The sequence below is a fragment of the Garra rufa genome, chromosome 11 (assembly GCF_049309525.1).
Source record: "Garra rufa chromosome 11, GarRuf1.0, whole genome shotgun sequence".
In the NCBI taxonomy this organism is placed as follows: Eukaryota; Metazoa; Chordata; class Actinopteri; order Cypriniformes; family Cyprinidae; genus Garra; species Garra rufa.
Genome location: NC_133371.1, coordinates 37093660 through 37107699, shown reverse-complemented (window position 1 = coordinate 37107699; position 14040 = coordinate 37093660). Strand labels below are relative to the sequence as shown.

The following is a 14040-nucleotide window of genomic DNA, read 5'->3' as shown; positions in this document are numbered from 1 at the left end:
TATTATACCATTCACAGCATTATTCATAGCTTTCTCATCTTTTTTAACGGACCAAGGAACAAACGGAGGCGTTCATTCGTCTCCGTGTAGAAAAAAAAACAGCTGTTTACTGGGGGAAGAGACACCGCGGCGAACGGATATCGGTGAGAAGCGCCGAAAGCGGACCTTTTCACTGACGTAATGACGCAATAACGTACACTAGCCTGTTCCATTTACATGTTCTCCGAATGCTTAAGAGGAGCCTCGCCTAGCCTCTGAAGGAAGTGACTTGGAAGGACCAGTCCTGCCAAGGACGTATCCTTGACATTGAGAAACACCTAATATTAGGGGTGTGCGATATTGCTATGTGTCCCGCGAGATCTGACTGGTCTTGTGAGAACATGACGATATCATGGCAAAACATTTTGCAGTGTTTAGATTAGAGCTGCATGACTAATCGCTAAAATATCATGATCTCTATTCAAACACCCATGCGATCTTATTCATGAATGACAACGATTCAGCGGTGTCTATTACAACTGTTGCACGCGCTACATTGATGTTTACAATGTGAAAGTTATTGAAGACATTCAAATCTGCATTCTTACTGCTGCCGTTTCAGAAAGCAACACAGTATTTTTAACCACATAATCATCATTATTTCTTTGTTACAGACATTTAAATAACATAAGCACTGGGGTAAAATCTTATAGTTTGGGTATAAACACTTATTGTCTACAGTAGCGATCAAAACGAAAGTATATTCTAACACGTCTGTAGAGTAACGTTTATTCTCTTCGCCAGGAGATGGCGACACCTGCACGTTTAAAAAAAGTATTTGTCATTAAATTATTCATTCAAGAGATTCCAATAGTGAAACAAGTCTTTATTAATTGAGACACTGGCTCCTTCATTTTTTTAATTATTTTTGTTCAAATTTAGACTTAAGCAATGAACATTCTGTCAGAACCACTAGTAAATTACGTAATTTTGTTTAGATTTCTAATCCTTTTTTTCTTCAGAATCGTGATCTCCAGTTTATAAAAGAAAATAGTTTTTCAGTTTACCCAGAATCATGCAGCATTACTTTACATGTTTATGATTGCATATAATTCATTAAAATATAAGTTTAATTTCCTAAAGTACAAGTTCATATCAAAATGCACCTATATTTTTTTTGCATTTCGTGTTTTTTTGTTGTTGAATAAAATACTATTTTCCCCTATATATTTTATCATTGAGGATTTCTTTAAAAAAATGTTTAAAAAATCTTGTCTTGTCTCGTTCTCGTGAACCCAATCTCGTGTCTCGTCTCGTGAGATAAGTGTCTCGTCACACCCCTACTCAATATATTATTAAAACTACCATATTATTTTAATTATACTAAAATAACACTTTGAAATAGGTAGAAAACTCATTCAGTAGGAGGTTGAATCTTCTGAATTATTCAGACAAAAATTTAAACCAGAAAATAGCATTTTACATTAAATAAATATAAAACAAATAAAAATAAATGAAATAAAATAAAATAAAATCTAGAAGTTTCAGAAAAGACCTAACATTTTCAGAAATTTTCCAAAAATCTCAGAAAGTTGATTTTATTTTTATTTTACTTTTTTTTTTTTTTCAGGAAAAAAAAAGAGATTAGATAAGTAGGTATTTAGGTGAAAATTTTTTAAAATAAATTGAATTAAATGGAAAAAAAAAAAAAAAATTCCAGAAGTTTCAGAAAAGACCCAACATTTTCAGAAACTTTCCAAAAATCCCAGAAATGTTTCTGAAATTTCCAGTATTTTTTTCCTGTTTTTGAAACCCTAGTCTAGGCACATCTAAAAAAAAATTATTTTTTTTATTATTATTATTTTTTAGGTTAAGTAGGTATTTAGGTGAAAAAAATTAAAATGAAATTAAATGAAATTAAAATAAAATAAAACTAAGTAAAAAAATAAAGTATTTTGTGCTTCCAAGTCACACAGTAAACTGGATACAGAATCTGAAATTCATAAAGTCTTATGAGAGGCACAAGCAAGGAAAAAAGTAAATTACATTATAATAATGCAATCTTAGACGCTATTCATGCATAGAATATGTGCCATGAAAGGTCCTAGAATGCCACAGCCTGTAAAATTGGATCATGGGAGGTAATTACAAAGTCATATTGATGCAGTCTGGCTTGATAAATGATTTAAATGAAATTGTGACAATCAATTTGAGAGATTTACCAAATGAAGATAATGGGCTGTCGTTAATAGATGGAATTTAATCAGAGAGGACGATAATTTAACAGTTCAGTGGCTCTCCGCCACACACAAAATGAATTTGATGCATGAATCAATGGGAGTGATAAACTGGGGGAACTTCTAATGATTCTAATGCATTAAATCATCATCTTGTGCTTACAATTAATTAGACCCAAGTAATATTTTCTTGCACTAATGGAACTTAGTGCTTAAAAATTAAATTGTGATTTTTTTTTTTTATGCCGGCGCACGCTTTGTAAATGTCAACATCACTCAGCTAAAATTATTTAATTTTATTTTAGATTTAAATTTAAATATTTGAGCAATAGACCAAAAATGAGTACAGAAATGAAGAAAGACCAATATAAGACATAAACCCTCAAAACTTTTCATGATGAGGAATTGCTATTTTTGGTTTGCAGCATCATTTGTGTGGAAATATATGATCGGAAAACACATCCTGCTGTCACCTTGTGTTGTAGTTTAGATGGATGAGAACTTGACTTTAGGTATCTAAATACTACAATATGGCTGAACAAACAAGAATTATACTCTGAATAGAGCTGTGTTATTATATTTTTAACAGAAAATAACATAGTTATTTGTGATAAAAATATTACCTGAAATAATATATAAAAAAGGGTTTAATTTAGTTTAACTTGATGTACTAAATAAACTAAAACTAAAGTAAAAATGAATAAAATCTCTATCCTCCTAACTACCAGAAAAAAAAGGGAATTTAGAATGTTTGGAAATTTAGAATGTTTTTATGTCATTACATTGTTTAGAGCAAAAAAAAAAAAAAAAATAAGGTGTGATTTCTGAAACAATGTTTAATTTAGTTTAACTTCATGTACTAAAACTAAAGTAAAAATTTATAAAATCTATATAGACATAAAAAATACAAATTACTAAACAGAAAATATAAAAATGAAAACATTCAAAATATTACTAACATAAAAAAGGTTTAATTTAGTTTAACTTGATGTACTAAATAAACTAAAACTAAAGTAAAAATGAATAAAATCTCTATCCTCCTAACTACCAGAAAAAAAAAAAAAGGGAATTTAGAATGTTTGGGAATTTAGAATGTTTTTATGTCATTACATTGTTTAGAGTAAAAAAAAATAAATAAAAAAAAATAAGGTGTGATTTCTGAAACAATGTTTAATTTAGTTTAACTTCATGTACTAAAGTAAAAATGTATAAAATCTATATAGACATAAAAAATACAAATTACTAAACAGAAAATATAAAAATGAAAACATTCAAAATATTACTAACATAAAAAGGTTTAATTTAGTTTAACTTGATGTACTAAATAAACTAAAACTAAAGTAAAAATGAATAAAATCTATATCCTCCTAACTACCAGAAAAAAAAAATGTTTGGGAATTTAGAATGTTTTTATGTCATTACATTGTTTAGAGAAAAATAAAATAAAATAAAATAAAATAAAAATAAGGTGTGATTTCTGAAACAAAGTTTAATTTAGTTTACCGACATGTACTAAAAATAAAGTAAAAATTTATAAAATCTATATAGACATAAAAAAGTACAAATTACTAAACAGAAAATATAAAAATGAAAACATTCAAAATATTACTAACAATTTAGTTTAACTTGATGTACTAAATAAACAAAAACTCTCACTAAAAACGAATAAAATCTATATTCTCCTGACTACTAGAAAAAAAATCATAGTATTTAATCAATTAATTAGTATTTTTTTTCATGTCATTACAATGTTTAGACCATTGGAAAAAACATAAAATAAAATAACAGTTCTGGTCTGACTTCTGAAACAATGTTAGTTTAACCTGATGTACCAAATAAGCTAAAACTAAATTAAAAATGAATAGAATCTATACAGACGAAAAAAAAAAAAGACAAAAAATGAACTAAAACTTTAACTAAAATGAAAATAAACAGAAATTATAAACATGAAAACATTAAAATATTAATAAAAACTGTCATATTACTTCAATTATACTAAAATAACACTGGAAAATAAGTAGAAAAATCACTAGGAGGTTAAATCTCATGATTTACTTGGACTATTTTAAAATTACCTTTAGCAGGGTTCACAGATATCCCTGACTTGTACAGCATCTCCTCATTCTGCCAGTCACGGTTCCTCAACACCGTCTTAATCCCAAAAAGAAGAACCAGGGCGGCAGAGCAGCCTATCATCAAAGTTCTGGAGGACTTTCTCCTCAATCTGACATAAAAAGCTCTCATCCCCACTGCTACCAACAGGCAGAAGCCCATACTAGGGATGTACAGTACTCGCTCTGCCACCACAAACCCCACATAAAAGAATAGGTTGGTGGCAGGGATGAAGGGAATGGCCAGTAGACCCAATGAGAAGACCACCAAACTCTCTGTGGTGGGTAAAGATGGTGAATAGTGTTTTGCAGTACCATTTGTTCCATTCATATGCACTGAGTTTGAGTGAAAAGTTGAGTGTTCATAATCCGAGCTACAACTGTGTCCGTTTGTGGACTTCCCGTTTGCTACATGATGCGCTTTCCCATTGGTCTCCTTGTTTTTGGTTGGGTAATGGCAAAGCCCGAACCATGCCAGTGCTAGAAGCAAGGTGTAGAAGGCCACGGTGTGGAGGTTTCGCCAATCTGCAATGCTTCTCAGAAGAGGCAGAGCGTCCATTGACCAGTCAAAACTCAGCATGTCCGGGCACAGGAGGAGCCAAACGTTCATGGCAGGCAGAAAAAAGAACGTTAGCATCCTAGTTAGAAAACAAGGACTGTCTGCTGCAGGGTTGTCCGAGTTGGAGAAGTTCGGAGGTTTGTTGCCCATCCAGTAAAGACGGCAAGCCAGAAGGATGATACCCCAGGAGCCCAGCAGAAACACGCTCAACAGCAGGCGCAGGTTCTTCTTCTGAGAAACAAAAACAGAGAAAAACAGATGAAATATAGAAATAGTTTTTGTTTTGTTTTTTTAAAGAACAAAACCATTGGAATTACAGCATAATCAAACATTCAAATTCATAAAATGAATTAGACCAGGCACATTCAACCTACATCGTACCAAAAGGGAACTTGATTTTATTTAGAAAAAAAGAGAGTAGAGAGGTATGCAATTGAAAATAAAATGTAAAACTAAAAACAAAACAAAACCAATTAAAAACCAAACTAGACAAAAAAAACTAAACTATAGCAAACAAAACAATCTAAACAAAACTGAACAAATCAAAAAACAGCCAAACCAAACAAAACTTAAAAAATATTTAAGCAAACAAAAGTTTTATAAAACAAATTATAAAATAAAAGAAGCTAGGCTAGGCACATTCAACTTAGAGCATACAGGAACTTGATTTAATTTAGAAAGAGACTACAGTATATAGTGAGGTATGCAGTAAGAAAAAAACAACAACAATGTAATATAGCCATGCACAAAACAAATATAAAAACAAATCAAAACAAACAAAAACTGAAAACAAAACTAAAACTAAATGAAAGACAAAAATGAATCGAAACAAAAATTACTACTTAAACTAAAACAAAACCAAGGAAACTGAACAAAAACAAACCAAAGCAAACAAACTAACAAAAAAGCTAAACAAAAATTTCATTTCAACAATTTCAACAAAACCAAAAGCAAGCAAAAAAAAATGTAAAACAAAAAACTAAATGAAAAACAAAAATGAAAATAAACCGAAAACAAAAGCAAAAACAAAAAAGAAACTAAAACAAAACACAAACCAAGCAAACTGAACAAAAACAAACCAAAGCAAACAAACACTGAACAAAAATGAACTGAAAAAATGAGAAATGACAACAAAACAAATACTACATAAAACAAAAATGAAAGTTACAGAAAAAAACTAAACTAAAACAAAACAAACAAAACCAAGCAAACTGAACAAAAACAAACCAAAGCAAACTAACTGAACAAAATCAAAAACCAAAACCAAAAGAAAACAAGCAAAAAAGAAAACAAACTAAATGAAAAACAGATGAAAATGAAACGAAAACAAAAGCAAAAACTAAAAAAAATAAACTAAAACAAAACAAACAAAAAACAAACCAAAGCAAACAAACTAAACAAAAATCAACAACCAAAACAAGCAAAAAAAGGAAAACAAAAACTAAATGAAAAACAAAAATGAAAATGAATGGAACACAAAAGCAAAAACAAAACAAAAAATAAAACTAAGACAAAACTGAGCCAACTGAGCAAAATCAAACCAAAATTAACTGAAGACAAAACTAAAACTATAAGAAAACAAACAAAAAATTAAAACTAAATAAAAAACAAAAATGAACCAAAAACAAAAGCAAAAACAAAACAAAAAATAAAACTAAAACAAAACCAAGAAACTGGACAAAAACAAACCCAAACCCAAAACTAGGGATGCACCGAAATGGAAATTCTGGGCTTGAAACCAAAAATTCTGGATGCCTTTGTCTGAAAACCAAAACCGAAAATACTTTATATTATTTAATAAAATAGTAAATAGTTATTACAAAGTAATAAAGAATTTAATTTAACTCAGTAAAGTTTAATGATACCAAGTTTAGAAAACACAAGCCAATAAAATAACCACACTTTTACTGAAAATAACAATAAAATTAAACAGAAAATATAATAATATTAAATATCAATATATTATTTTTATCTAGTTCTATGCAACAGAATCAGATATAACTTTAACTAATTATCCAAATATTGCATAGTCCTACAAAGCTATTATTATCAATTTTGACCCATACTATGTATTTTTGGCTATTGCTACAAATAAACCCGTGCTACTTATGGCATTTTCGGTTTTAGGCTGATAATTTCAGCCAAAAATTTGGTGCGTCCCTAATCAAAACCAGACAAACCTAAACAAAATATTTTCAGAAGCATTGCATTTGAGCAAAAGTTGTATTGATTTGACAAATAAATCACATTTTAAAGAAATAAACTAGGGAGGCACGTTCTAAGAAACAGAACCAGTGAAAAACGACACAAACTGAGCTGGAACATTTCAGAAATGACACACCAGAATCTTGTTTTGTTTTTTCAAAGCCTTGAGCTCATGTCTGGACCAGGGCTTGTTAGCTGATCAATACCAAGATCACCAAAGAGCCAAAGATTTCCAACTACATTAAATATTAAATAGAAATCGAGAAAAAAAGCAACAGATCCAACAATAAGTAAACTGACACCGGAAAAATAAACACTTGAGCGCAATTTGGAACACAAGCAACTTTCATGAGCAATTTGTTGGAGTCTTAAGAGTTATTCAATACAAACTGTACCACATGCACATACTGCGGCTTCATTGTGACATCAATCCTTGCGAGTCTTGTGATGGTTAACGAGAATCAGCCCTTTGCATCTCCAGTCACTGCTAACAATTTAAAACTCTTGGCCAAATGTAGACACACATTTTCCACATTTTTCACAAAGGCCAGAATAATAAACGTAGCGTCATTGACTGCTGGTCAGCGAGTACAGCTTGACGTCACAACACAAGGCAGCGCCGCATTCATCTCGGTCTTCTACAGCTGCCTTTTACAGACTTTATAAAATAAACAAGACATGACCTCATAAAGGTGCCAATCCATCATACTGCAGAGTTGATATTAAACACTCCAGCATGAAAATGATTTCGGGGTATTTATGGAGTGTTTGAATATTTTACACATTAAGTAAAAGGAGGGAATATCTTACAGTTCCTAGTAGGGCAGCTGCAAAGTTCAGTGCGCCTTCCTTTCCGTGTTGATTTTGGATCAAGGACACGCTCAAGAAATTTTATGACTTCCTCCAAACACGGAACTCATTCGGTACAGACGGCAAACAAACACGCAAATTACTTCAAGGCCTTCGTCAATCACCATCAAAGCGATAGTTCACCCAAAAACGAACATTTGGTTAATGTGTCGATCCAAACCTGTATGACTTTCCTCCTCCTGCAGAATACAAACGGACATGTTAAGCAGGATGTTAACACTGCTTTTTCCAAAAAAGAATAAAAGTGAAAAAAAAAAAAAAAAACTGAGAAATTACAGAAATTTCTCTGTCTTTGGCATCGTATCAATGATGACAAATGCATGTTTCATAATGATATTTGAGAACTGTGGTGGAGAAATTTTAAGCTTGTAACATTGTAATCTCTTAGTGAATCCATATTCGGAAAGGCCTGAAAAATGTATAATGCATTCTACAAAGGGATATGGCTAGACACTTGCTACTTTTGCAACTTTTTACCTCACAATTCTGACTTTTTTCCTCAGAATTACGTTATACAAACTCGCAATTCTGACTTTTTTTCTTTATATAAACTTGCAATTGTGTATTATAAAGTCAGAATTGCAAGATCTGAGAAATAAAGTCAGAACTAAGATATAAACTCCCAATACTAACTTTTTTCTCAGAATTGCAAGTTTATATCTTTCAACTGACTTTTTCTGAGAATCGCAAGTTTATATCCCGCAATTGTGACTTTATAACAATGCAATTGTAAAATTGTGGGATATAAACTCGTACCTCTGAAAATATCTTTTTTTTTCCTTATAAAACTGGACTTTATAACTTACAATTATGTAAGCTCCTAGGCTTTGTTGCTCCTAGGCTTTGGAATGATCTTCCGCTCTCTCTACGCTCTATTGACTCTGTGGATACTTTTAAAAGTAATCTTAAGACTTATTTATTTATTCAAGCTTTTAATTAGCTACTTTCTGGGCTGTTATGATTTCGGTGTTGTTTTTGATCTTTTATATTGTATGTTATTTCTGATTTAAACTGTGTTGTGAAGCACTTTGTGGCCCTTGCCTGTGATAAGTGCTATATAAATAAAGATTACTTACTTACTTACTTACTTACAATTGCAATTTTATGTATCTCACAATAAGAGGAAAAAAGTCAGAATTGCAAGATACTGTACAAAGAAAAAGTCAGAATTTCCAGGGTCACAAGTTATTTCTCACAATTCTGACTTTATAACTCACAATTGCGATATTAGATAAAAACTTGCAATTCTGACTTTTTCTCATTCTATTAAGTTCTGAATGAGAAAAAAGTTAAATTCCGACTTTTTTTCTCATAATTGTGAGATAAAATCGCAACAGCGAGTTATAAAGTCCAGTTTTAAAGGGGAAAAAAAGACTGATGTTTTAGAAATGCGAGTTTATATCCCACAATTCTGACTTAATAAACTCACAATTGCGAGATACAAACTCACAGTTGTGAGAAAAAGTCAGAATTGTGAGTTTTTATTTCACAATTCAGATTTATTTGTCAGTATTGCAAGATTATTTCTGAATATTGCTAGTTTATATCTTGCAACTTTTTTTTTCATCAGTATTGCGACTTTATTTTGAGAAAAGTCACAATTGTCAAAAGTCAGAATTGCAAGTTTTTAATCTCACAGTTCTGACTTTATTTCTCAGAATTGCTTTATAACACACAATTGTGAGTTTATATCTCACAATTTGGACTTAACTCGCAATTGTGTGTTATAAAGCCACAATTGCGAAATATTAACTTGCAATTATGAGAGAAAAAAAAAGTCACAACTGCAAGATATAAACTCAATACCGAGAAAAAAAAGTGCAATTTATAACATGCAATTGCGAGTGTATATCACAATTCGGAGAAAAAAGTCAGAATAGCGAGAAAAAAAGTCAGACTTATGAGAAAAAGTCGCAAATGTTGTATGTTCTGACTTTATTTCTCAGAATTGCAAGTTTATATCTCGCAATTATGACTTTATAATGCAATTGCGAGTTAAGTCAGAATTGTGATATATAAACTCGCAATTTTGAGAACATATCGGTCTTTTTTCCCCTCAAAAATGTACCTTAAATTAACTTGAAAAATTAACTTGTAATTGCAAGTTTATATTTCACAATTCTGAGGAAAAAAGTCAGAATTGAGAGATACAAACTGACAATTCTGAGGAAAAAAGTCAGATTTTTTTTTATCTAGCAATTCTGACTTTATTTCTCACATTTGTCAGCTTATTCTCAGAATTGTGAGTTTATATCTCACAATGCTGTTTTTATAACAAGCAATTGCGAGTTTATATCTCACAATTCTGACTTTATTTCTCAGAATTGCAACTATCTACAATTCGAACTTTATTCCTTGCAATTGTCAGTTTGTATCTTTGAGATATAATTACGAATTTATTTCTCAGAATTGCGAGTTTATATCTCAACGCTGATTTTATAACAAGCAATTGTGAGTTTATATCTTGCAATTCTGAGAAAAAAGTCAGAATTAAGAGATTGTATCATAGATTAACGCACATCCCTAATTTTTTTAATTAATTTTTTTTTGAAGAGTTTGACAGCATTCGTCTCTATTCACTTTCAACGTATGGAATAGAACGGAAAAAAATCTCCCTTTGTATTCCACAGGTTTGGAACAATGTAGGTAAACGATGACACAATTTTCATTTTCATTTCATAACCCTTACAGGATCTTATGTACATTTAGAAATCACTCATATTAAAGATTAATGTGGGAAAGCTTTCCCCTGAAGATTGCTTGTGAGCCATTTTGTCCGTCCATGACACCATATTTTGTAATTTACAGCGAAATACTTCTCTTCCCAGCTGACTCACTAACAGAATGACTGTGAGACAGTTAGTATGTGTTCTGCGTTAATGTCCAGCTGCTTTATACAGTATAGATTTTTTGTCCTGTTTTTGGTCATCTCTGCTTTAGACAAAGAGCACATTATTACTCACAGGGGAAATGTCTGTAACAGGCCACTTCCCATGTAATCATGTTATGTAGCACAGATGTATAGAGCACATCCCAAATGACATAACCTTTACTGGAAGACCGGACAGGCACAGAAATGTGTGACCAAATTCCACCAAGAGAGGCCTAAATAATAATAGTATTTATTTATTTATTACTGAATAAATATATAAAATAAAACATACAAATAAATACAATTATGTTAACTAATATATTTAGAAATGTACTTTTTGGTGTGAACGTTTTAGGTTTATTTTATATTATATTAACTAAATACACTAAATACACAAATATAATAAATAATAAAAAATAATTTTGAAAATGCATACAATAAATAAATAAAAGTTATAAAAAATGTATAATAAATAGCAAGGTTTCTCTATTGTTTTGTAGTACACTTAAACAAAGAAGACTTCATGTCTGTAAGACATTAATCTGTCACCAATTAAAGTCTAGGACAACATCAAGTTAACCGCCAGTGTCTTTTGGTTCCTGTGACATCTGTTTAAGTTTACTGAGCAAAGGCATGATGGGTGCATTAATGCTTGCGAAAGATGAAGCTATACAATTAACTACAACACATACTGTACTGTATATAAAATGAGTGAAATACAATTTTACATACATTAAATATTTACATGCATAAAAATTGTTTGCATGATAACTATTGGTAATAGCTGAGGGTGTTTTGATTTTGTGCATACAGTACGGCTGGCTGTTTCAGATGGAACGTGCACGTCCCAGCGGAGTAAACTGTAGGCTGAAGGGAAGAGGTCGTAAAGGGACCGTCCCACAGGGGTCTTGAAGCAGCAGGCTACAGAGGCCGAGCGGAACGGCCCGACTGAAGAGAAATGCAGAACTGCATTGAGTCAGGTTCTGCATCTTTGAACCTAAACTGCACTGGTATGAAGGTTACAAATGCCCACATACTGTGTATCTACAAAATAAAATATAGTTAGAAGAAAATGCTGCAAGTAGAGCTTTTTGAAATGAACGATTAAAATGTTCTCGAATAAACAACTCGGTAATGATTCTTAAACAACCAAAATTGATAATTGAGGGGTGTGTTAAGAATTTAGCTAAAACATTACTCAGCATCAACTGTGGAAATACAAATAGCTGTTTTTGATTATATATTTTTCCACATATAAATGAGAAATTATTAAAATAATAATAAATCATTTTAAGAATTATTTTAAATAATTTGAATAGTATAAACAATATACAATAAATAAATAGGACCGGAAAAAATTGGCTTAAATTATCGACAAAATAAAATTTAAAATAAAGTTTGTATGTTTTGTATACATATATTAAAATGTATATTTTTAATAAAAAAAAAAATTCTCTTTTTTTTTTTTTAAATTTTGTTTTGTAGATAAATGCAGTCTTAAGTATGCTTTTTAATTTGTTGCAAAACTTTTGTATTTATGAAATTTAAGATCAAATGACTATGGAATTTTTTCTACAAATAAAAGTAAAATAATTAATATTAATAATATATGTATTAATATAAATTATATTCATGAACATGTAATGTTACTGTTGACTTCAAGTGTGCAAATAATAAATAAATTCATTAAAATAAATACATAAATAAAAAATAAATATCAGCTTACCTGAAACTGAAGATATCTACAAAAGTATAAAGTGGTCACATATTAAGATTCCATTTAATCTTTGCTTTTTAGATAATTATATTTGTAGAAAATTGTCTTAGGCAAACATTTGTATTTATGAAATTTAAGATTAAATGACTATGGAAACTAAATTATTACTTATTATTTTGTTATTATTATTATTATTATTATTATTAACAAATAAATGTAAAATAATTATTATTAATAATACATTTATTAGTATAAATAATATTCATAAACATTTAATGCTACTGTTGACTCAAAATTAGCATTAAGATTACATTTAAGCTTTGCTTTTTAGATAATTATATTTGTAGAAGCAATTGTATTTGTAAACAATTGTCTTAGGCATACTTTTTACCTTTGTATTTATGAAATTTAAGATTAATTTAAGATTTTATTAGAAACAAAATTATTAGTTTTTTCTACAAATAAATTTAAAATATTAATATTAATATTCATAAATGCATAATGCTACTGTTGATAGATTGATTTGCCAAAAATAAACCAAATGAAACAAACATTAAAAAAATTAAAAAAAAATAAATAACAGCTTACCTAAAACTGAAATTATCTTCAAAAGCATTAAGCGTTCATATATTAAGATTCCATTTAACTTTGCTTTTAGATAATTTTATGTGTAGAAAATTGTCTTAGGCATACTTTTTTATATTTGTGACCCTGAACCACAAAACCAGTCTTAAGTAGCATGGGGTATATCTGTAGCAATAGCCAAAAAATACATTGTATGGGTCAAAATTATAGATTTTTCTTTTATGCCAAAATCATTAGGATACTAAAAAAAGATCATGTTTCATTAGGATATTTTGTAAATTTCCTACAGCAAACATCAAAACTTAATTTTTGATTTGTATTAAGCATTGCTAAGAACTTAATTTGGACAATTTTAAAAGCGATTTTCTTAACTTTTTGATTTTTTGCACCCTTAGATTCAAGATATTCAAATTGTGACTAATTATGTGGTTCAGGGTCACATTTGTGTGTGTGTGTGTGTGTGTGTGTGTGTGTGTGTGTGTGTTTTGCAAACTTCATACTTAAGAAATGCAAGATTAAATTTGAAAAATTCCTGTTTACATCTAACGAAGCAATGAGGTCACTATAATATCTGCACATATTTGTATATAGAATTATAACGGATTGCCTTTTATTTTTATTTTCAACCATTTACAGTTGTCTTTGCACAGAAAAGACATTGTGATGATTCCCATGGACAGCTGAATGAAAACAAGACGCGTGCCGAGTTTCATTAAAACGTCAACGGCGGCTTTCATGTGGCATTTTATTTGTGCAAAAAGCAAAGCTGTAAGATTAATTTCATTCTTCTTTTGCTGCCTTGCTATTTCCTTTTGGTTACACTTGAAAGTCCTCACATACTTCCCTACATCTGTAGTACAGAGGCAATTCCTGTCCCTAATTAGTGAACTACACCAGTAAGAGAG

The 14040-nt window shown here is 30.2% G+C and overlaps 1 protein-coding gene across 1 annotated transcript in view; it reads right to left on the bottom strand.

Moving 5' to 3' along the window:
- tmtc2b (transmembrane O-mannosyltransferase targeting cadherins 2b) overlaps positions 1-14040 on the bottom strand; it is a 181425-nt gene that overhangs the window by 43289 nt on the left and 124096 nt on the right. The window contains exon 7 of the mRNA XM_073850203.1: positions 4292-5117. Within this exon, the coding sequence (XP_073706304.1) occupies positions 4292-5117 (826 nt within the window). The remainder of the gene's footprint in view (positions 1-4291; positions 5118-14040) is intronic.